The 22,321-nt window shown below is 39.7% G+C and overlaps 1 protein-coding gene and 1 long non-coding RNA gene across 2 annotated transcripts; one reads left to right on the top strand and one right to left on the bottom strand.

Moving 5' to 3' along the window:
- Window positions 1-6,794: 6,794 nt before the first annotated feature.
- LOC145450970 (splicing factor U2AF 35 kDa subunit-like) lies at window positions 6,795-15,043 on the bottom strand. Its single transcript, XM_080329466.1, has 7 exons — window positions 14,910-15,043; window positions 14,232-14,319; window positions 13,381-13,441; window positions 12,558-12,721; window positions 9,567-9,700; window positions 8,229-8,330; window positions 6,795-7,076 (listed from the first exon to the last, which is right to left on the bottom strand). The coding sequence occupies exons 1-7, from the start codon at window positions 14,951-14,953 to the stop codon at window positions 7,028-7,030; spliced, it is 642 nt and encodes a 213-aa protein (XP_080185592.1). The 5' UTR covers window positions 14,954-15,043; the 3' UTR covers window positions 6,795-7,027.
- A 597-nt stretch (window positions 15,044-15,640) lies between these two features.
- Window positions 15,641-21,027, top strand: LOC145450983 (uncharacterized). Its single transcript, XR_013918662.1, has 2 exons — window positions 15,641-15,919; window positions 15,974-21,027. It is a non-coding gene; the product is annotated as an uncharacterized LOC145450983 (long non-coding RNA).
- Window positions 21,028-22,321: the final 1,294 nt, after the last annotated feature.

Raw genomic sequence — 22,321 nt, 5'->3', positions numbered from 1 at the left:
TTTAAAATCGCCAATTTCACGTTAAAACACTGCCGTCACGCTTGCTAGGGTTATTTTCAAGAAAATGTTCCGAACTAGGTAATATATCCTGCAGCGCACAGCGTGTGGAAATCGAAGAAGGAGGCACTGTATATCACCTTTGATAGTGAGAGCTCCTTGTACATCAAATATGTTTTGATTCTTTGTACACGAAATGAATAACTCAATATACTTGTATTTGAGAGCTACACAATTAAATCGTTAGAATATTTCTTCATCGTATCATAAAGTATGATACTATATCTAGTGTTGAAGTCCACAACCTCACATGGAAGTCATATAAAATGAGTTGCTTTGTTTGGAATACATTCAAAGTAAAATAATTAACTGGGTGTAGTACTAAATTCTATGTTAGCAGATATATTCATCCCATTCTCAGTTGACTTACCTAGTCACATAAAGCACTAAAACAAAATCCAATATCACTAATTTCTCCGTATTGCCAATCGCTGATGTGGATTCGGGATGGTTCGAACCACAGGGTATGACACCGTACCCGATTGTTGTTATAACAACCTTGATTTGACCCCGAATATACCTCATATAATTATTATATGGTTAATTATAGTCGAGTGGTCCTCGAGCGCGATCAAAGCGCGAAATATTTCCAATACTAAAGTCCCGAAAAGACCGACTAGACTATGACCTCTTTTCAGGACCGAAACTGCTGCAACCCAAACCCTCAATCGGCGGGAGGGTGAGCTCGAGGGGTGCGCTAAATTAGTTCGGTGAATGAACCTAAATTACACATCATGTTTTGACGACTCCCCCAAGAAAAAAGACGCATAATTATAGAAAATAGAAATAGGCATTTCAGCGTCGGCCATTATCGTGCCACGATGCACGAAGACATATGAAGTTCCGGTCAATATGGGACTCCAAGAAGTGTACCAAAAAGATCTTCAGCGAGAAAACCTTAGCCGAAGAGGATTGCCCTTATGTTGATCGTAAACTTCGATGTCTAATTGTCCATAGGTGCTTAAATCACTCGTGCCGAATTATCATGCCGTCGCAATATGCACCCGACATGACAAATAACATCTATCAGAGAAAAATTATTTGCCAGTGAAGAAATACCAGTTTTAAATCGTGTGCTTACTTTAGTTTAATACGTTTATGCGTTGCAATATCTTTTGAATATATAGCGGACAAGAGGTAACAAAATATCAACATGTATAACGAAGTAATTGTACCTACGGGCACGCCCGAACATGTTCATTTAATAATTACGTGGCCTTCATTTTCCAAGACACCAGCTCACTCAGCGCTATTGGTAAATCTGATTACGTAGGCTGAGAGGATAAAAAGTTTATATCGACATATATATGCAATTACCACCTATTCATTCATGCATTATTCAAAACTTTGCGGACCATCGAAATCACGCGACGGTGTTCTTGGGGGTGAAGCCTCCAGAAGTTTGGTTTATCACGCTATGGGTGCGCAAGACAATCGTTTTAGAGGGGGCTGACGAAGTGATGTTACGACCCTCCCTCCTACCCATTGTCTTTATTACATTCCTTACAATTAGGGGTGGGGGGCGCTAGAGCACGATAATTTTTGAAAGGGGGCGCTGGAGGAAAAAAGGTTAAGAACCACTGGTGTAGACCTATGGTGTATGAGACTAATATATTTGCTAGAGATAGAATAGAGATGATAGGTTTATATCCGCGGGCATGGATATCATTATGCGTATCATGACATGACCGTCGGAGTACTACGTCGGTTCACTTTACCACCGATTCCTACTCCAGACATTTTCAATACACCGACTCTGACTCTGAATTCGACTCCTGAAACTTTAAACACGTCGACTCTGACTGCAGCTCGGACACCTAATATTGTCTTCATAGAGCCCTGACTCTCGCATTGCTGTGAATGCACTCACAAAATTATGTGTTTATTATATTATTTTATTTAATATTATTGCCCAGTTATCAACCTAATTTTGAACCATTGTTCCTAATAGCAGCGATTCGTCCTATAGCTGATTTGTGTATCAGGCACTAATACCTTGCTTGTTGCGACTTTATCAGTAGAAATACCATTTCCACTAAAATCTCAACGAATTGCGCTCGCATAAAGAAATTAAGTCCGTTGAGGGTCGTCTGCTCGAATAAATTACACCTTCAGTAACCGCAACGATACGTTTTAGTATCATTTCATAACATTGGTTAGAGTTTCAATTAGTCGGAGTCAGAACATCAAACTGCGCCTCTCTACCTAGAGAAAATTCAACAAATTTGCGAATCAACAACACTGAATCCGCAATCCAACGCCATGATCATGACAATAAGAATATAAGATTACAGTAGAAGGTGATCTGGCCATGTATGTTCGTTGGAGAATCCGTTGATCTCACTGGCTTATTTACGCCGAAAACACCATCGCAAAGATCGAAAGGAAGATATACATCACCGGCTTCTTATTTCCATGCGAAATAGTTGTATAACAGATATGCGAGTATATCAACGCTGTCGTATCACAGAAGCCATGCATGTACGAACTATCACAAAACCAACATGCCAGTTCGATTGATTCTTTAATGATTGTATCCGTTCAGCAACCCGGGTGATCGATATTTTGGAGCAACTGGCAGACTCCATTCGTCAATATTCAACCATGCGTTTTATGTATGGTTCTCGCAGTGTAACTGATTCAATATTAAATCCGCTCGCGAGAAGAAAATCGTCAACCTACCAAACTCGACTCCGATCCTATAGACTCTATTGATATCGCAAGTCCATTCACGAAAGTATAGCTGAGAGAAGCTATTGATATTTGTGCTGACGCGGTGTAGGCCTGCCAGACCAGGGCAAACCGCAACGCGCGGAGTGATTCTGAGCGGCCGGCGATATGTTTCTCGGATTCAAAACATAAAAACTACTTCAGAATGGTGCTGCGTGGACTGTGTCAACTGAACAGGAAATTCGCTCACTTTAATGCCTGTTCAATGTTCATTAATATGCCACCATTACGCAGCCTAATCACCTCGCATGTGTAATTCAGATTCATAATAAAGACAATGTAGCCAAGGGTTGCCATACGTCTGGAATTTCCCGGACATGTCCGTAATTTCATCATTAAAACTGCCTCCGGGAGGAAATTCTAAAATACACCTATATGTCCGGAATTATGAAGGCGTTAAATAGGATCAATTTATTTCTCGTAAACTTTTTTTTTTTAAACGGTATTATTTTGGGGCAGATTTCTGTCACTTGATTTAGTGTCACATTCATTGATTCTAGTATGTGAACCATCACCATCGCTAAACATGCAATCAAAAATGAACAAATTAACATCATTTACTGAAATAAGTCTAATTGTAATCGCAAATACAGGAGAACGGTCTATTCCTATAGTCGGTTAACGCCGTTTAGATGCTTTAGTCAAAGAAAGTGGCGTCGAACCTGGGGTTGTTTGCCTTTATTCTGGGGTTCGCCAAGATATCGAACGTAATCAGCTTCAAAAATACGCCCTGAGTAGGTCTGACAAAGGGTGTTGACCGTTTTTCAGTAAACAGTGTTGGGATGACTCGAGTCATGACTTGACTCGAGTCAGACTCGAGTCACCTTTTTTAAATGACTTGACTTGACTCGAGTCACTTTGCAAAAATGACTTGACTTGACTTGACTCGACGTATCAGAAATGTGGATTGACTCGTGACTCGGAGCAAAATTCACGAGTCAATTTCAAGTCATCAATCAATCGATGTAGATAAAAATCATTGTGTCTTGCATTGTGAGAGCGACCAATCATTCAATGATCGTGCGATTTACTGAGCCTCCATTGTTCTCGCACAAATAAATTGATCGCAAACGAAGTGATCCAAGCTTACGCTGTCGTAAACTAGTATAGTCAAGTAATTTTATAGCAAAATGTTTGTTTCTGTTCTCTGTTCTTAACTTAACCGAACCTCTTGTGTTATTGAAATTGAATTCCAATGTAGTTTATATAGTCCTTAACCAATAGCGCAGGCTGGAATTGTATCATATCAATTTGTAACTGGGTATTGTATTGCATCTTATCAATTCGTTTCTCTATTTTCTATTTTGGCTGGTAACTATAATCCGGGGCTATGCTATTTACTTACGTAGTTTAGCATTTCTACGTTTATGTGAGCATAAGCGCCTTCTTGCGTTTATATTTAACTCTTTATTCGCTCATGAGTCCAGAATCAATGACCACTCAATCTGTATTTCTGACAGCTAGCAAAATGAAATGACGTAAGCATGCTTCATAATTCGAAAAGGCAACTTGACTTGAATTGTGACTTGACTCGTGACTTGACTTGACTTGACTCGACTTGACTCGAGTCACCTCCAAAAATCGAGTGACTTGACTTGACTCGAGTCACCTTCGAAAATCGATTGACTTGACTCGAGTCAAAATGTGCAATGACTCGAAATGACTCGTGACTCGAAGGTAGTGACTTGATCCCAACACTGACTATTAGATCAGGGATGGGTAACCTGCGGCCGTGATAGAAGGGAATTTGTGCGGCCGTCGACACCTAATTCAATTAGTATGTGTTGGCGGCCGTCGACATGCAATTGAAATTACGAATTCGCTCCCAAATTTTGGGCAGATTTTAATTAATCGTGAAATTTTCTTCGCGCTCCGCGCAATTTAACATAGCTTCATCTTTCGATTTTTATATAGTAGCGCCCTTCTTAATCTGAACTGGAATCGGAATCGTGTGCTCCTCACGAAAGATATTTGTTTATGGTACATTTGGGCGATTATTTCCACTATTTTCACTACCCATACAATCGACAATCGGGATGGGGGTCAAGAAATAACAGCATGCAACAAAACGAATATTAATAATTGGCGCACCCGATGATGCATTATTACTTATTAGCATTTATAACTTGCCCTAAATTTTTGAAAGCACTCCCTCCAGGAACCCTACCGGTGAATCTGATCACATGGGCTGAGAAAGGAAAAATATTTGAAAGTAATATGTGATACTGCTATACTAAAAGAATTCTTTCGAGAATATGAAAATTTTTTCGCGCCGCGCGACAATATGCAATCCTAGCAACTATCCATAACATTGACACGCGCGATTTCAGCGCGTACAATATGCCGTTGTAAAAAGTAGAATAGTCCGGAGTTCACCGGGAATGGATATGGACTGGACAGACTAAGATAGATATTTTTCGTTCAGTTAGTTCATTACGGCCATGCCCTGAAATGCGGCCTTAGGCTACACAAGCAGACTTGGACAACTAGACAATTTTCAGCTTTACCGAATTAGATTAGAATTAGAATTAGAGCTAGACAGTTTTTTTCAAATTAGATTAGAATTAGAATTAGAGATACACGGTTTTTCCAAAGTAGATTAGAATTAGAGATACACAGCGTTTTCCAAATTAGATTAGAATTAGAATTAGAGCTGTACAGTTTTTTCCAAATTAGATTAGAATTACTTAATTTGCAAAAACTTGGAAATTGAATGAATTGTGAATGAGAAAGAAATACAGCAAAAAGTTCATATCAAATAACAGTGCATTTCTATAACGATGAGAATGGTTTACGTCTGTGCAAAGCTTGGCTCGTTTTGCAATATACCAGGGGTCAGCAACACGCGGCCCGCGAGGTCATGTTGCTTGACGTGCAATGACCCAGACACTACCAAGACCGATACGCTTAGAAAACGGCCTGTGATAACCTCTTTTTCTCTTTGCTGATGTTGTTTGTGATCGAAACTAGAATGTTGTTCGCAGACTACAAGCTACTATGCCAGCATGGATATTATTCGTTGCACAGTAACTACTATGACTGCATGGTGTAAGCAGGCCTACTGCGATAGCGGCTTGGCACTGGATTTCACTGTGCGAGAGGGATATTCTTGTAACTCGCAGGAAAATGCCGCGGACAAAGAGGCATTTTCAGGAAAACAATAAATTAGATTAGAATTAAAATTAGAGGATAGGAACATTTCACGAACTAGATTAGAATTAGATTATTGGCATTTCGCTCTAATTTAGCGAAATTAGACAACTAGATTTACCTAGTTGTCCAAGTCTGTACATAAGTAATCGAAATATGGCCGTGATTAGCAAAAAAGTTGCCTACCTCTGTATTAGATGATGTGCTCTTTTGAACATGACGATAAGTGCAAGGGGGGGCGCAATTTTTTTGACCATCGCCAAGGGGGGCGCATATCCAAAAAGGTTGGGAACCGCTGCTGTAAAGAGTGGATACTATAGGCCATTTATGCCCTGAAAAAGCCATATCCAGGCTGTTTTGATGGTATTGATGGTGCGAACTCCCGAAAGGTTCAGGTTCGTATAAATGCGAACATTTTATTCAGGTTCTATGTGAACGCGAACCTATGATGTCATACTGCTAATTCCAGCCACACATTCAAGTAAAGTGACATATTAATGTAGCCTACTTGTACACGTAACCATATTGCCCTACGGTGGCGTAGGCCCAAGCAAATCTCGCGGCTCACTGCGATTGGGTTACGTCATTCTTTCCGTCCAACCAAAGGCAATTTACGACATTACTTAAACTGGCTTTAAGTCCGCGAAATTTGATAAAATTTGTATCAATCTAAAGCTACCGCTATTGGCCCTGGTCTGACCCGCCAAACGGTCCACCATCACGCTATCTTGTCATTGACGCACAAACCGTCCTATGTCTAACGGAACCTTGGCTGATTTGCACAGTCGAGAGCTATCCCCCTACACTCCACTGCCCAGAGCTGAAACAACTGCAAAAACATACGCGCACAGTCCAAAACGAGTCAAAGGATACCTATATTGTAGCAACGTACTCCCGGGGAGTTACCAATCATGTAAACAGGCGGACCTCTCGGTAACCCGAACCGCATCATTAAAAAAGTTCATCCGTGCGGTCAAAGCGGGTGGCAGCAGTCACAATTCAACGGCCAAGTACATTTACAAAATCTCGGTGACAAGAAGCATTGGATCCAGACGCGCTGACATCTCGTAGCATCGGCCAACTATCCGTGTTAATATCTTTCTCGACTTCTACGTCGTCTTGTCGGTGGAGAACGGGATCTGGGAATGAGCAGAAGATGACGGGTATGCGAAATTAAAGAATGTTTTTTCTGGCTATGTGACATGGCACACATTTCGGAACAGAACATTCTCATGGTTTCGATTTGATGATCACGGCCTAAATTTCAATATGAAAACGTTACCTGGCCTACATATAAATTCGGTATTCTGATTACTTGAAACTAGGTCAGTACCTTCGCAAAGACATGCTGATTACTAAAAAAGCAGCACCACTCGGGGCCTATTCGGCAAGCTAATTACTAGGGCACGTTTTTGTTGCAGTCAAATTCGTGGGAAGTTGCACTTATTTTTCACAAAAGTTACAGTTACAAGTTGCATTAATTTTTCACCAAATTTGCACTAAAAAGTTGCATTTATGGACAAGTTCCTAGAAATTATTAGGGTATGATATACTCGAATGGTTCCATATCCAAGGCACTGTAGAGAAACTCAATGTTGGCGACTTCAACAAAATAAATAGCCTGAAAAAATTGGTCGAGTGAAAATATCATTTTCGGAGTTCTAGCCTGAATGTATGTCAATTTAAAAAGAACCTCATATTTAACTGATAGTGAATTTATCAAGTGCTTTATTTACATATAGTGCGAAATATTTAGAGTAAAAAGTTTGTTGCATAAAAAATCGAAGAAACTAGCAAAAAGTTGCATGAAAATTGAAAACAGTTGCATAAAATTGCATGAAAATTCGTAAAAACAGGAAAAAGTTGCAAGAAAAAATGAAGAAAAGTTGCAATATAAGATTCCTCCGTGCAGCATAAATCACCATACTACATAACGTCTGAGGTCTGAGTATTTAGAAAGCTGTCGGAATTTGTAAAAAATAACTGCAAAAACTTGCCCTATTAATTACCAAACCAACTATATGGGTCATGGCCTATAGGTTGAAAACCTCAGAACTAGTATGTCAAGAGAGATGAATGCAAGGACGACCAACAGAACGATAAATATCGGAATCAGTCCTGCTTCTGACGTTACGATCACGGAACCACAAAAATTCGGTCAGAAATCAACAAGTAACCAGAGACACATTCACACACTTGGGTTAAAAAATCGTACCTTGGACAGAGCAGAAACAAACACTAAAACAGCGCTTCCATTGATCACAGATAATAAGTTGAGAATTGAAACAAACCTTCTCTTCTTCTCTTTTCTGCGTCCGTACAGTTTCCGTCTCAAGTCGCGAGATATCGGTTTGAGATGCATGAAATTGCAAAATCCACCGCGAGTGCACTCTCTGTAACAGACACCTTCTGGGTAATGATTCGAGGCAAAGCACCAGTCACGAAAATGGATCTAATATTCCCAAATCGGAGGTCAGGCAAACTGTGCGACTTGTTTATTCCCATTACTCGGCTACCTTGGACAGACTTGTACAAACTACCTGATTTTACAAATGAGCAACAAGAGCTAAAGCTAATCGCTAGGGTGGTTGTTTTTGACATGACAAAATAAGTCAAAATTTTGTCAAAATTGTTCATAAAGTCAAAAATCTTTTGCAACCTGCATTTCGTTTGTATTGTAGATGTTTGAACTGTAGGTGAACTTGTCATTTGACATTTCACAGCTTGTAGCCTACTTAATGTGCCTACCATTGTGAATCGTAAACGGTCAAATGAGACAAATAGCTTGAAATGGTGGTATGCTCAACGTACCGCAATGTCCTGACAGAAGCAAGACTGCGTGGTCATTGGTTCTTATATCAAGAAGCGCATGATGTAAGATGTGATGTAGATAACAGTGTCAGAGAGAAGCAACAGGGTGTGTCACCAGCAGTGTACGCACAACTTCAGTGTTGTCAGCCAACAACTGCTGCTGTTGAACGTTCTCCATCTAGGCAAGCTACTTAGTAAGCAGAGATACTTTCTACCCGTGAATAAGGAAAGTATCTTTCGCTGTACTACAACAAATTTTAATTATTCCTATCATAATGCGTGATGTAATAACTGGAATTCTTCATAGGTCCAGATTTCGTTAAAATAAAGTTTTTTCATGCAAAAATTTGTCAGTTTTCGAGTCCAAAAAGTTTTTTCAGGTCAACTACTTCGTAAGGACAGACAATTCCAACCAGAAATGAAGATAAGTAGCAAAATTCTAACATCATGTGCGAAATTCGCAACTTAAATTGGATCTGTAACTACTAACATTTTAAAATCCGCAACTACAACTGGAACTACTCGCTTTTCAAGATCCGGAGCTGCGCATGCACAACTACACCAAATAATAGTAGTCAGCTGACCGTCAACTAATTAGAATGGTAGTCTGTAGAAGTCTCTCAAGGAAGTCATTGAATAAGAAATTTGGTAACATCGTCCCAAGGTCAGCACAGAAACACAAGAGTACGCGAGAGGATCGAGTCACAACATAGAAAGCCAATGTCGGCACCACAATGCCAGCGGGGAGGGTATTCAAACAACACGTCAAACTATGCCCTAGAAATCGGAATGAAACATCGACACAATATTCCACGCACCCCATCTCGTATTGACGGCAGCACGCTTCCCTGAAATCCGTTACCGGGCTGAGTTCGGCGTGTATCGGCTGTCCGTTGAACCATCTGTTGTTGAGGTCGTTCACAGCCTTCTCCGCGTCTTCTTCTTTGTGAAACTAAAAGCAAATACTGCCATGTCTTCAGATTGCACACAGTTTCACCAACAGTAGCTAGGAAATTGCACTTGTCACTAATCGCCAGGGTTGTAATGACTTGAGTAATGACTCGACTCGAGTCACAATTTTCTGATGACTCGACTTGACTTGAGTTATTTTCTCAAAATACGGGAATGACTAGACTCGAGTCAATCTGTGTACTCACTCGACTTGGACTCGAGTCATTGCGCACGACTCGTACCAAGTCATATGACTCGAGATTCAGACGGCCAAGACCGACATTTCATTGAGATTTCGAAGAATAGTAAAGTAACCACTCTCCTGGGATTACGTCTATTGGTACTGGTACTTGAAAATGCGACCAGAAACTGCTAAAAGTGAGGAAATTAGTATATTATAAATACGAACCATTCGATATCACCAAACAGAGTTATAAAAAGTGGATTTAACAAGACTTTAACTGAAAACTGATAAATCAACACAATGACTTGGAATCGACTCTCTGTTCGCTGACTTGGACTCGGACTTGAATCGGTGATGAAATGAAAATGACTCGACTTGACTCGAGTCAAAATTATATAAGTGAGATTGACTTGTGACTTGGTTACAACCCTGCTAAAAGCACACAAAAATCCCACACTAACGAGTTAAAGTCTTTAAATCCCAGAGTACAAGTAGAATCTATTTCCAACCATAGACCGATATACAATAAAATTTGGGAGCTGCAAAATATGGAAACTATTTGACGAGTAAATATCAAAACAACTGTCACTAAAAATGCTACCTAGTTCCGACAATCGAATACTTGAGTGATTACATTCTGAGTTGAGTATTGATCGTTGAGTCGCGTATTCGGGTAGGCCTATCACTCATTATTAAGTAAAGAGTTGAAATATGTACCTTATATGCAACCACAAAGAATGTGTTGCCAGTTCTACATAACATGAAAGGTCATTCAGAATTTTTTCGACCATAACCATATCATTGCACATTGTGACAATGCCGCGAGATAACCATGCCCTCACAAAAAGGTCATTTCTGCAAACGTGCGCACTGCGCAGCTCTCTGCTACATGTTTCACACGCCGTCATACCACCAAGCGAGGTTTCAAGGATTACACAGTGGAATATAGTTTCGAAACTATAGTTCTCGTTGATAAATGTAAGGAGGGCATAATTCCAGTAGGCTACCCCAAAAATCATCTCCCACTACTGAATTGAATCTATTCCGATTGGACAACTCGAATCTTTGTGCCCCACCCTACCAAAGAGCAGGGTTGTAATGACTCGAGTCTCGATTTTTTGGCGACTCGACTTGACTCGAGTCATTTTTTCAAATGCGTAATATGACTAGACTCGAGTCAATTTTTGTTTTGACATGTACTCAGTCATTGTGTATGACTCGGGACCAGGATGGGTAAGTCGGACATTTCAATGTGACTTCAAAGAACAGTAAAGTTACCATATTATTAGTAGGCCGATTTCGTCTGCCAGTCCTGATACGGGGAAATAGGGCCTGAAACTGTGAAGACTGAGGAAAATTACTATATTATGAACGCGAGCAATGCTATATCACTCGAGCAGAGTCGAAAAAAGTGTCTTGAACAGGATTGAACTGAAAACGGAACAGTGGACACAATGACTTGGACTCGAGTCAAAACAATATGACTGAGACTCGACCCTCTACTCACTGACTTGGACTTGACACGGTGGTGAATTGAAAATGACTCGACTTGACTCGAGTCAAAACTATAAAAGTGAGATTGACTTGTGACTCGGAACCTTGTGACTAACGCATAACAAGTAATGACCCCTCGAATTCGTACAATATCGGAAAATATATCCAGTCACCATGATACATACGCTATTTCAAGCGGTTATTCAAAAATTCCATTCATAAAAGTGATGCAAAGTTATCCCCAAACTTTTCAAAAACCAAAGTATCAAAAGTTGTCATCTGAAAATTGTGTAAATAAAAACGGAAGTAGTCTAAACACAAAATTACATGAGTAGATAGTGCAAGTATTAAAAACCTAAGTCAGTAGGCTACTATAAAATGTTTTGAGTACTTCTTTAAATACTGATGAGGCAATGACCATCTCTGCCTAACTATTAGCCAACTTCTACAATGCCGGACAGTAAGGTCTTACCCACAAGCCTCGGTTCAAAATTTGGCCAATCAACTAGGAAGTTACCACTCATGAAAATGCCGCCAGCATTAGGGCTGTTCAAAAATAACTTTTTTTTACCGATTCAAGCGTTTCACCTCTCAAATCGTCAGGTTGCAGTAGAAAACCTTGCTCACAAAATTTCACTTGATTCCAACCAGTCAAGGCCTCCGCAGACCCAATTAAAATTTTTAATTTATTATGGAAAATTTAAAAAAAAAATTCTAAATTTTTCTGCCAACCCCATGAAATTGTTGAGCTGTCTTCAAAGACGTTGCAAAACAAATTTATGTCAATTCCGACCAGTAGAAGCGGAGTTATGTAAGTTTTACGTTGATAAATCGTGGATTATCACCGATTAAGGATAATCCGAGGATTATCATCGAAAAACTCACATAACTCCGCTTCTACTGGTCGGAATTGACTCAAATTTGTTTTGCAACGTCTTTGAAGACAGCTCAACAATTTCATGGGGCTGGCAGAAAAATTTAGAATTTTTTTTTTAAATTTTCCATAATAAATTAAAAATTTTAATTGGGTCTGCGGAGGCCTTGACTGGTTGGAATCAAGTGAAATTTTGTGAGCAAGGTTTTCTACTGCAACCTGACGATTTGAGAGGTGAAACGCTTGAATCGGGAAAAAAAAGATATTTTTGAACAGCCCTAGCCAGCATTCATTAGATCACTGCACCTTGATATACACATTTCCGACGAGATGATCTCCCAAGTTGTCGCACACGTTCATTTCCTCGATCTCTCCGTACTTTTCCTCCAACTCGGTAAAAACCTCCTCAAAGAACTCGTCGTAATGTTCCTGCATTTCGACGTCACTCACTTCGCCGGTGGGCGGGAATACTGGAAGAAAATACAAATAGCATTGACTCATTCCATTATAATTTAGCAATTTTTTTGTAATTTGTAATGCATGCCCTCAGAATTGTCCAATATTTACAAATGTTGTTCTGTTTGGAATTCTAAGTAGATTGAAAAAAAAAATTGTAAAATTTCCAACGGTTCAAAAGATAATGCAATTCAAAATTCTTTTGTCACTAGGTGACATTGCATGCAAAAATCTTTATTTAAAAATTTTTTGCTTCATTGATGGTGGAGAACCAATTAAAATGTCTAATTATACAATTCTGGGGCAAAGGAATTGGACAAAATCAACTTTTTTGCTCTAAACTCGATGAAAAGAAGTTATGGATGAAAAATATTGGGGGAGGGCCGGACGTGAAAATCCATGTGGTGTTCTGTTTCCACAAAAAAACATTATTGCAAAATGTACCTCGAAGCAGTATGGTTGATATAAAATTGGAATTTTAAAGTGCAATCTATTCCTCCATGAAATCTAAAAAAATAATTGTAATTGTAATTATTTTGGATTAGTACCGAACACAATATCGAAATACTTCTGTCAAGTGTTGACTAGAAAGGCACTTAGATAGTTGCACACAATCAAGGGCACATATCGTTAAAGTGGACGTAAGCTGATAATTGAATAATTATAATCTTACCATTTGGCACCGAGCAGTTGGTTATTTGAGGATTCTGGTACAGCCCTTGCAGCATGATCGTCTGAAAGAAATAAGCGACATGCATCACATATATATATACGACCAACTGGTAAAAACAACACAAAGCGACCAAAGTAATTTTCATCTGTCATTCATACGGGAGTTGAACTACTTGAAAATTTTAAGCTTTTCCAAATTAAGCTAGAATTAGAATTACAGCTGCACAGCTTTTTCCCCAATTCCATTAGAAATAGCATTGTTGAATTCCCAAAAACTTGGAAATTGAATAAAATTCCAAATCAGATAAAATATAACAAAAACCAAGTTCAGTTCATATCAAATCAGAAATAAATCTCCTAAGCATAAGAATAGCAAATGTCTGTAGGCTACATCATGTTTGGCTTGTTTTGCACTATAGAGTTCAGCTGCAGCATTTTCAGGAAAACCTGAAATTAGATTAGAATTTCAATTAGAGCATAGAAAAAGTTCACAAATTAAATTAGAATCATCTGCATTTTTCTGGAATTACTCCAACTAGACATATCTAGTTTTCAAGTATTGATTCATACTATAATCATCAGTAATGGATAGGCCTACATTGTATATGAAATCAAGGGTTATGCATGTCATTAAACATTGGAAATATTGAAACATAGTAAGCACACAACGTACAAGATAGGCAACCTGTTCGGGAAAATCCAGAACAAAACACATATCACGGATATTACCACCACACAAACACAAATCAACACATATGAAATAATTTGCGAAAACAAACTCAATTTATTTTCAATGACATTAGGCACGAGACTAGAAAATAGTAGTGGTGCACTACTCAGAGCTTGACAAACCTGACTGAAAGTGGGCTTGTTGTGTAAGCGAGAACAACGATCTCCATGACGACATGCACCAATCTTGAAGTAAAATGAGCAGTTGACTCTGCAAGAAAAAAACAAAGATGCCTTGAAAGGTTTCAGAATAAAACATATCAATCCTTACTCGCACAAAATCATGGATGTGGGCTACAGTTAAATCTTGCAAACGATAAATTTACAGAAATGAAATACCGTACTTTAGTTTTTTACATTGACTTGTCATAAATTCATCATTGCTATTTAACCCTATAACTAATATAAGTGAAAGTGCCGTTATAGAAAATGTTGGAATTCAAGACCGGTATCAGATAACACAATCAATAACACAGAATTGCGCTTAACAACTATATACTGTAACAAGTGTAACCCTAGCAATAAAATGGTGCCCACTTGCACACCCCAGCACAATAATCCATATAAATTGAACAATAAATCGAGATTTAAGGTTTAATTTGACATATTCGTTATTAATTGCATCACTTGACAGATGCAAAAGGCATGAGCAACGACGAAGCGGAAAGCTCATTGTGCGCAAACCCGCCAGCCAATGCGCCATACCGGCCCATGGGCCATACGGGTGACGCTACACCTACACGCAAAACAAATCACGTTAACACCAAACGAATGTTTTGAAAACGAGGTAGGTACACTCACTTGTCTTTCTCTGTCCCGAAAATAGAAGCAAGATACTCCGCCATCACGAAGAACTACGTAGTTCTAATATGATTGTCAGCAACTCAACGGCACTCGTTCGTAAAACTTCGTATATCGCTGATATCGGACTGCATGTAGAAAGCGGTACGCTGAATATATATACCCACTAGACTGGAACGTTATTTGTCTCGACCATCGAGAATCTCAATTCCCCACTTGTCAACTCGGCAGTTTTTAAAATATGTCAATGATTATTCCATTAATAAATATTCCACAATCATATGGGTTACAGTAAGATATACAGTATTTGAAATCGTCTATGATCGTCTCTGAGAAATCGTCTTCACATTTTCGTTCGTGAGTTCAATCATTCAAAATATATATAATCGAATATATCATAGCCTCAATCAATCAATCAATCAATCAGGTTTATTATCATCATCATCATCATCATCATTGGTTTATTAGCAATTTTATCAGTTCAATACACCACAAAAATGCGATACAATGAAAAGACAGGAAGATGTCGAAGCGACAAGGAGTAGTCTATGGAATCTGACACCCACCTTGGCCTAGGCGATGTAAAGAGGAGGCATGCACACTGAATGAAAGTAAAGAAGATAGTATAGAAGAAGAATGCGACAAGAAATAGGGCGGCATGTCATGGGAAGCGAGATCGATAGGTCAGTCGTGGTCCGGTAATCTTGAGGATGGACTGTATTTATTTAGTAGTGTGGGACGCCCTGCGCCCTCTTACGGTTCATACACCCTGTAATATAAAACACGCCATTATATAACATTGTACCACGCTGTATATCACGTGACCACGCCCTTCTTCTTGTATCGCGCCATATATAAACGCGCACATTCAGATATCCCACATGGGACTCATACGCTACTACTGTTCATATTCATTCGACCAATACATCTATCTGAGGCAATTGTCGTCGCATGCATCGTTGAGCTGTCAGATCAAGGACTAACGCAGGGCCAGGCGTTCGCCACGGCTAGTTAAGTATTTACGTAAGTCACAACCTACGTTGGACTCAGGCTTACGGCTCTAGCAGGTTATCCGACAACGCTACGTTCTCTACATGGTGCATCTCGTGAGATGATTTCGGCTTCAACGAAAGACGCATCGCCGCCTCAATATCGGATTTAATTCGTCGACCACAATGGACACTCCAGAAACCGCACTCGGACTCCCAAACCTTACGGTACAGTTTTTTGCATATACGAATTGTCGAACGAAAGCAGTTTTGCATTTACAGTTCCATTTAATTCGTGTGTTATTGCTCGCTACATGTACTATGGTTTTTATATCTGCCGCTGCAATACGTAGCAACGATCCGGCCATGTTTCTGGTTTTAGTAAATCAATATAATTTTCCTAACGTTCGAAACCAACATTCGATTCACTACTTCGACGATACCTCGAAATTTCCGCGCTCTAACCGCATATTTGAAGTGCAGAGTTTACTTATAAACGCCGTCATAAGCGCGTTTACGGCTGTGATGTAAAATCCACGTTCGTTCTGCATTTTTTAAACAACCCAACAAAATTTCGAATTTTGATTCGTTATTCCACCATTTTGTTTCGGATTCATGACTTTAACATAAGTCCGCACTGCCTTGATATTACTGGTTCCCACCTTGTTATTGACCAGGTGATATCTTCTTCATTTCAACTTTCGAGTACTCTATAAGTCTATATACTCGGACTATACATTTATTAACAATCAATAGAATTGCCTATTAATTCAAATACGGACTTACGGGATTACTACTCCATCAATTGCTTTGGAGATTTATTCCCCGCGTGCTTTTGGGATTCGCGCTTAGATTGTCCGCTGCTAATTTCAACAGTCATAGTGCACAACTGTCATTTGCTAACAGACGTGTATTATTCCGTCATGTTGTTCTAATTCATTCTCAATTTATAACAGTAATTTCAACTGTTCTAACGTACCGTCACAATCTGGCTCGTATATGACCTCATTGTCGGCACGGAACCATTTTTAATTTGCTACGCGTTGCCTAAGCGCTAGTTAGTACTTAATTCGTTACCGTACATGTGTGTCTGTTTTGATAAACAATAGATTCACAACGAAATATCTTCAGCCATTTTTCCCGCAGATTTAAACGCTATTTAAAGCTAATGTCTGTGGTTATTATCGGTCACTAAACCAAGGTCTAAACTTTGGTTTTTAACTACGCATTTCAATATAGCATTACCATTCTTTCTGTGTAGCGCAGATAAAAAAAATTCAACTCATTCATTCTCCTTAACGCGAAATAAACTTAAAAGTTAAACGCGTTCTAATCACCATGCTTACTTGATATATTTCTACCACAATGGTGATATCATTTTAATTACAATACAGCGTTACTGGAACATATCGTTAAGTATCGTTATTCCCCTTATCTTACCTCAACATTGAGCTTGTATTTATATGAATACGGAAGTTATTTTCCCCTTTTATAACATCCGAGACATCTTATGCCAGGAGGATTCGATACCTTTACACTCCTTGTTTAATATTAACATACAAAACTCGGAAGTTTACCAACAGTTTGTTGAATTTCGGTTCGTTCTTATATATTACGCACCGCTCATTATTTCCCATAACGTTCAACAACTTCACTATTTTCCGCGCAAATGCGATTAGCGCGTACATTATGTCCTTACCAAATTCCCTATTCAAGGAATGTGCTAAATTCACGGACGCAGCTTTATACTAGGTCTTTGACATATTCGCTTACTTCTATTTACCTTTACCTAAATAAGGGCGCTTTAACACGTTGGAATTTTTTTCGCAATACTATGTCCTTTTATCCGCGATACCGTCAACCTAGTCACATGCGATACATATATATTTTACCTGCAATGCCATTCGGACGCAGTAATATCATTTAAACACCCCGTGATATTTGATCACGGACATTCCCGTTTCATATATGCTACTCCGACCTAGGAAATCAAGAATCGCTTCAGTTTTGTGTTGGGATCCAAGGCACTTATTCCGACCCGGGGGTATCCGAGCCTGTTCTAAGAGCGTTGACCACGGGATTGCATATCTGGTCCTGGATTACCGCCCTGATCAAGCGGTTGGACAGAGTCAGTGTTGTAATTAGACTCGTGGTCTCCAGCGCTCAGACTCGCGATACTTACGAAATCTGATGCTGACGTTCGCATCGCAATCTGTTGCATTCTTTGATCAACTAGGAAGTCCGTACTTACAAAAGCGTTACAGTCAATGTATATGATATATATACTTTTAATGTGAAGCACGATTCTTACTTACGCATTTGTGCATTTCCTGTCGCGGCGTGTTTAACGGCACACGTCAATTTATTTCCGGAAACCTTTTTATATCTGGATAGCATATGGCGCGCAGATTCAGCGATATGTCTGGATTTGTGGTATACCATGAGGCGTACATCGCTAGGGACTTTTTTGACATGACTGCGTGTTCGCAGCACTAAATTCGTACATGCCATTAGGCTACCTAACAATACACACATTTTTCATGACTTCAGCTATTGTTATTACATTATCTTTACAATTTTTACACTCTACTTTCTCGACTTACTTCGTTATATAATTAAATGACGAATTCCCCGCGTTACGCTACAATTGCATTCATCTTTCTATGTGAATATTTCTTTACTATACTTTTGAGCTTGTCAACACACCCGGAATATCCGGCATAACTTCTATCGACTTCTAGATTGGGAACTATATTCAACCCGGTTACAAAGTAGCGACGACGTACCGTTATCACCAAGAGGTCGTATTACTTGTCTCTTAATTGACGCTACTCATAACATTATATATAACGCTTCAATGCCTTCGTATAAGCATATTAAGCACTGCGCGTCCGGGAATAATATTCATTATCACATGACACGACATATTCTACGCGCAATGTCTCTTCTTTGTTCACTCGAATAATTGTTGTAACAAATATTAAAAACCTTCGAGTTTGTCAAAATACCCGGAATCTCCGGTATGATTTTCATGTCCCAGCCGCATTATAGTAGTTCTTATTACGCAATGCACGTGGTCTTTACGTCACGCCAGCGCGTCACGAGACATTTTCAGATACAATTGGTATTCCCAACCAAAACATATCTGGTCGCGGCTACGTAAGGCTTCCTTATCATATTGCATTTGCGATTTGCCTGATTTTACACGTCCTGTTATTTCGTGTGTAGGCTTGGTATTAAATGCATATTTTTTTCGCAAATACTGCTTTCGTCTCGTTTTAGATTCGTATATTCGAAAAAACGTATCACTCCGCCGGGGATCGCCGAATGCCGACATGCTCATGCTCATACAAGGACTATTCACTCGCCGCTCCGGTAAAATATACGCCGGACACTAGGAACTGGTACACTATTTTTGCTGCGCGACCCATAAAGGCCTCATTACTCGGGGAATACATGTACCATGTACTGTACGACATCAGCTACGCCTATCGCGCTTTGGTACGATTAAACCCGTCGTAATCGTGAAGCACAACGCGAATTTTTCGTTGTTCGCGTGTATACCAAATATACCAGAATTCCGCGGCAGAGTCACTCTGGACAAAGTGGCCTTATAAAATATATCAAGGAGCACTAACTTTACCGCTTAACCGGCATTTTCGCGATCCCACGGCTAATTTATATATAGCTCTCGCTGTCATACACAGCGGACGAACTGATTTTACTGTCGCAGCCACATGGCAAAGCTGTTATAATCATTGTTCGGTCTTTGCATAAGACACATTCGCATTTTACAACGCAGCGAATTTCGTAATACTTGAAATATTATGATTCAGGACCTTTTCTATATATATCCCTTTGCTGGGGTATTATTATATTATTCCTCGGCCATTGCACGTGGAAAGTACATTTATCTTGTACGACCGATTATCGCGGGAACCATCCTATACCCGGAATGGATTTTGATTGACAGCCATTTCTTGGAACATATTCGGGGTTTCTTTTTCCCTACATCTCAATATACTTGCTACTTAATTTTGTATAATTTTCTCCGCTTCCGTATCGTATCATGTGATAATCGTTCCCGCAGCTGTTATCGTCATGGCATTTCTAGCGGCATACAATAAACACACATCTGGTTGTCCTATTTTCGTTCGTAAATAGGGTTACCAGATTCTTCCCACACTAATTATCACTTCGTCGCAGTGGATAAGTATTGAGAACACAGTGCCGGTTGTTGCCCTATATTAGATCGATTGGCGGCAATTTGAATCCCCTTGTCGGTGCTCGCCGTCCGTTTCCCTTTTTCTCTTTCATTTTAATAAAGCAACAATACAAATTTGCCTTTTTCTTAACCCTAATGCCGTAATGCAAATGCTATCTTGAACCACGTGTTTCGGCTATCACACTTTAGGAATACGGTATTCCCAACATACACATTATTACACACTTGTTATATTGCAATTATTGCCGCTACCTATCCAATTGACCATACGATTGCCCATCGCCATACTCCATACATGTACCCAAATCTGCCCGGCATTTTAGTTCGGTCTCCAATAGGGATGTTGTTTTTACGATATAACGGACACTGCGTACATAATGCCGTTTCCTTTCCGCACATTTATTTTTCGTTTTCGTCCGGTATTGTCCTTCTAATAAAATACAAAATTTTGCCTCAGATACGCAATTCGCTGTCCTTTTCATTTTGATTAGGTTATATTCAATCCAACCCATAACGTGTTAGTTCATTCACTAACTCATACCGTTTCATTGCTACCATGGTGTATAAATATTGCATCATTACATTATTTCATCTTTCGATTGCTGTTATCGCATTCATTCATTTGAATATTATGATATCCACTTTCCTATATATTGGGATTGTCGCTAAAATTAGCTCTTTTTAGAAGAGGACGATGTGGGACGCCCTGCGCCCTCTTACGGTTCATACACCCTGTAATATAAAACACGCCATTATATAACATTGTACCACGCTGTATATCACGTGACCACGCCCTTCTTCTTGTATCGCGCCATATATAAACGCGCACATTCAGATATCCCACATGGGACTCATACGCTACTACTGTTCATATTCATTCGACCAATACATCTATCTGAGGCAATTGTCGTCGCATGCATCGTTGAGCTGTCAGATCAAGGACTAACGCAGGGCCAGGCGTTCGCCACGGCTAGTTAAGTATTTACGTAAGTCACAACCTACGTTGGACTCAGGCTTACGGCTCTAGCAGGTTATCCGACAACGCTACGTTCTCTACAGTAGTAATTGCTTGTATTTCGACTTGAATGTGGACATGCTCGTCGACTGTCGGATGGCCGGCGGGATACTGTTCCACACATCAGGTCCGGCATATTTGATGGAGCGATGATCTTTTCGGTCGATCATATGATATTTGGATATTTGGATATTTGGATATTAATATTTTCATCGTTTCAAAACATCACAAGACTGCGATACAATGAAACGGTAGGAAGGTGTCGAAACAACTTGGAGTAGCCTTTAATATCAGACACCCACCTTAGCCTAGGCGAAGTAAAGAAGAGGTATGCACAGAGCACACTGAGTGAAAAGTAATGCAGAGAATATAAGACGCAAGCGACAGTCACTTACTCGGTTCCTTTTACATTTTCGGCACCGTTGCATTTTTTCATTATATCACAATCGGCTTATGTTTTCATTTCATAGACTTAGCCTTATAAAGGCTATGATCTTTCGACCTGATCTAAAGTCCAATGAAATGAGTGACTGACTACAGTGACCAGTGAGCAGTGACCACTGACTGGTTCGCCTGGTCCGCATTTCCGTCGTTTAGTGTTACGTGGTTCGCTGTTGTGCGGTCCGCCGAAATCGTTTGAGTCTTGAGTCGCTGTGTGCATTTCTGTAATTCAGTGCTTATTATCATTCAATCCGTCCTGTATATGATTCTTGAATAACCGTACAGTCGTTAATTAAGCTGCGCTTATTTATTATTATAAAGTTTTCAGACAAAAGCGGGCTACTTCATTGAAATGAAGGCTAATCACGCTATATTGTTTGGTTTCCGAGTGTTTGTCAGCATTACGAATGAAGGGAGGGTGTCGCGGACAGAGTTTGATAAACCTTTACCCTGAAATCTTACAGAGGTTACAAAATAAACGTAAATATATAGGCAGACGAACATTTGTTAATTACGGTAGCTTGGCATAAACGATCTTAAATTGACACAGTACGGTATGGACTCCTTAATCGCTTTCAAGCTTTGCCACGATTACCAGAGAACCCGGCCCCTGGAGAACCCGGCCCTACCAACTCGGCCCTCGGAGAACCCGGCCCTTGGAGCAGTGTTGCCACTCTGAGTTCCCGGAAAAACACAAGATTATGTCGTGAAAAAACACTAGATTGGCGAAAAAAACACTAGA

Source organism: Botryllus schlosseri, chromosome 11 (genome assembly GCF_051294905.1).
Source record: "Botryllus schlosseri isolate E-star chromosome 11, Bs_hap1, whole genome shotgun sequence".
In the NCBI taxonomy this organism is placed as follows: Eukaryota; Metazoa; Chordata; class Ascidiacea; order Stolidobranchia; family Styelidae; genus Botryllus; species Botryllus schlosseri.
Note: the sequence above shows the minus strand (reverse complement) of the source record. Positions and strands in the feature narration are given on the sequence as shown.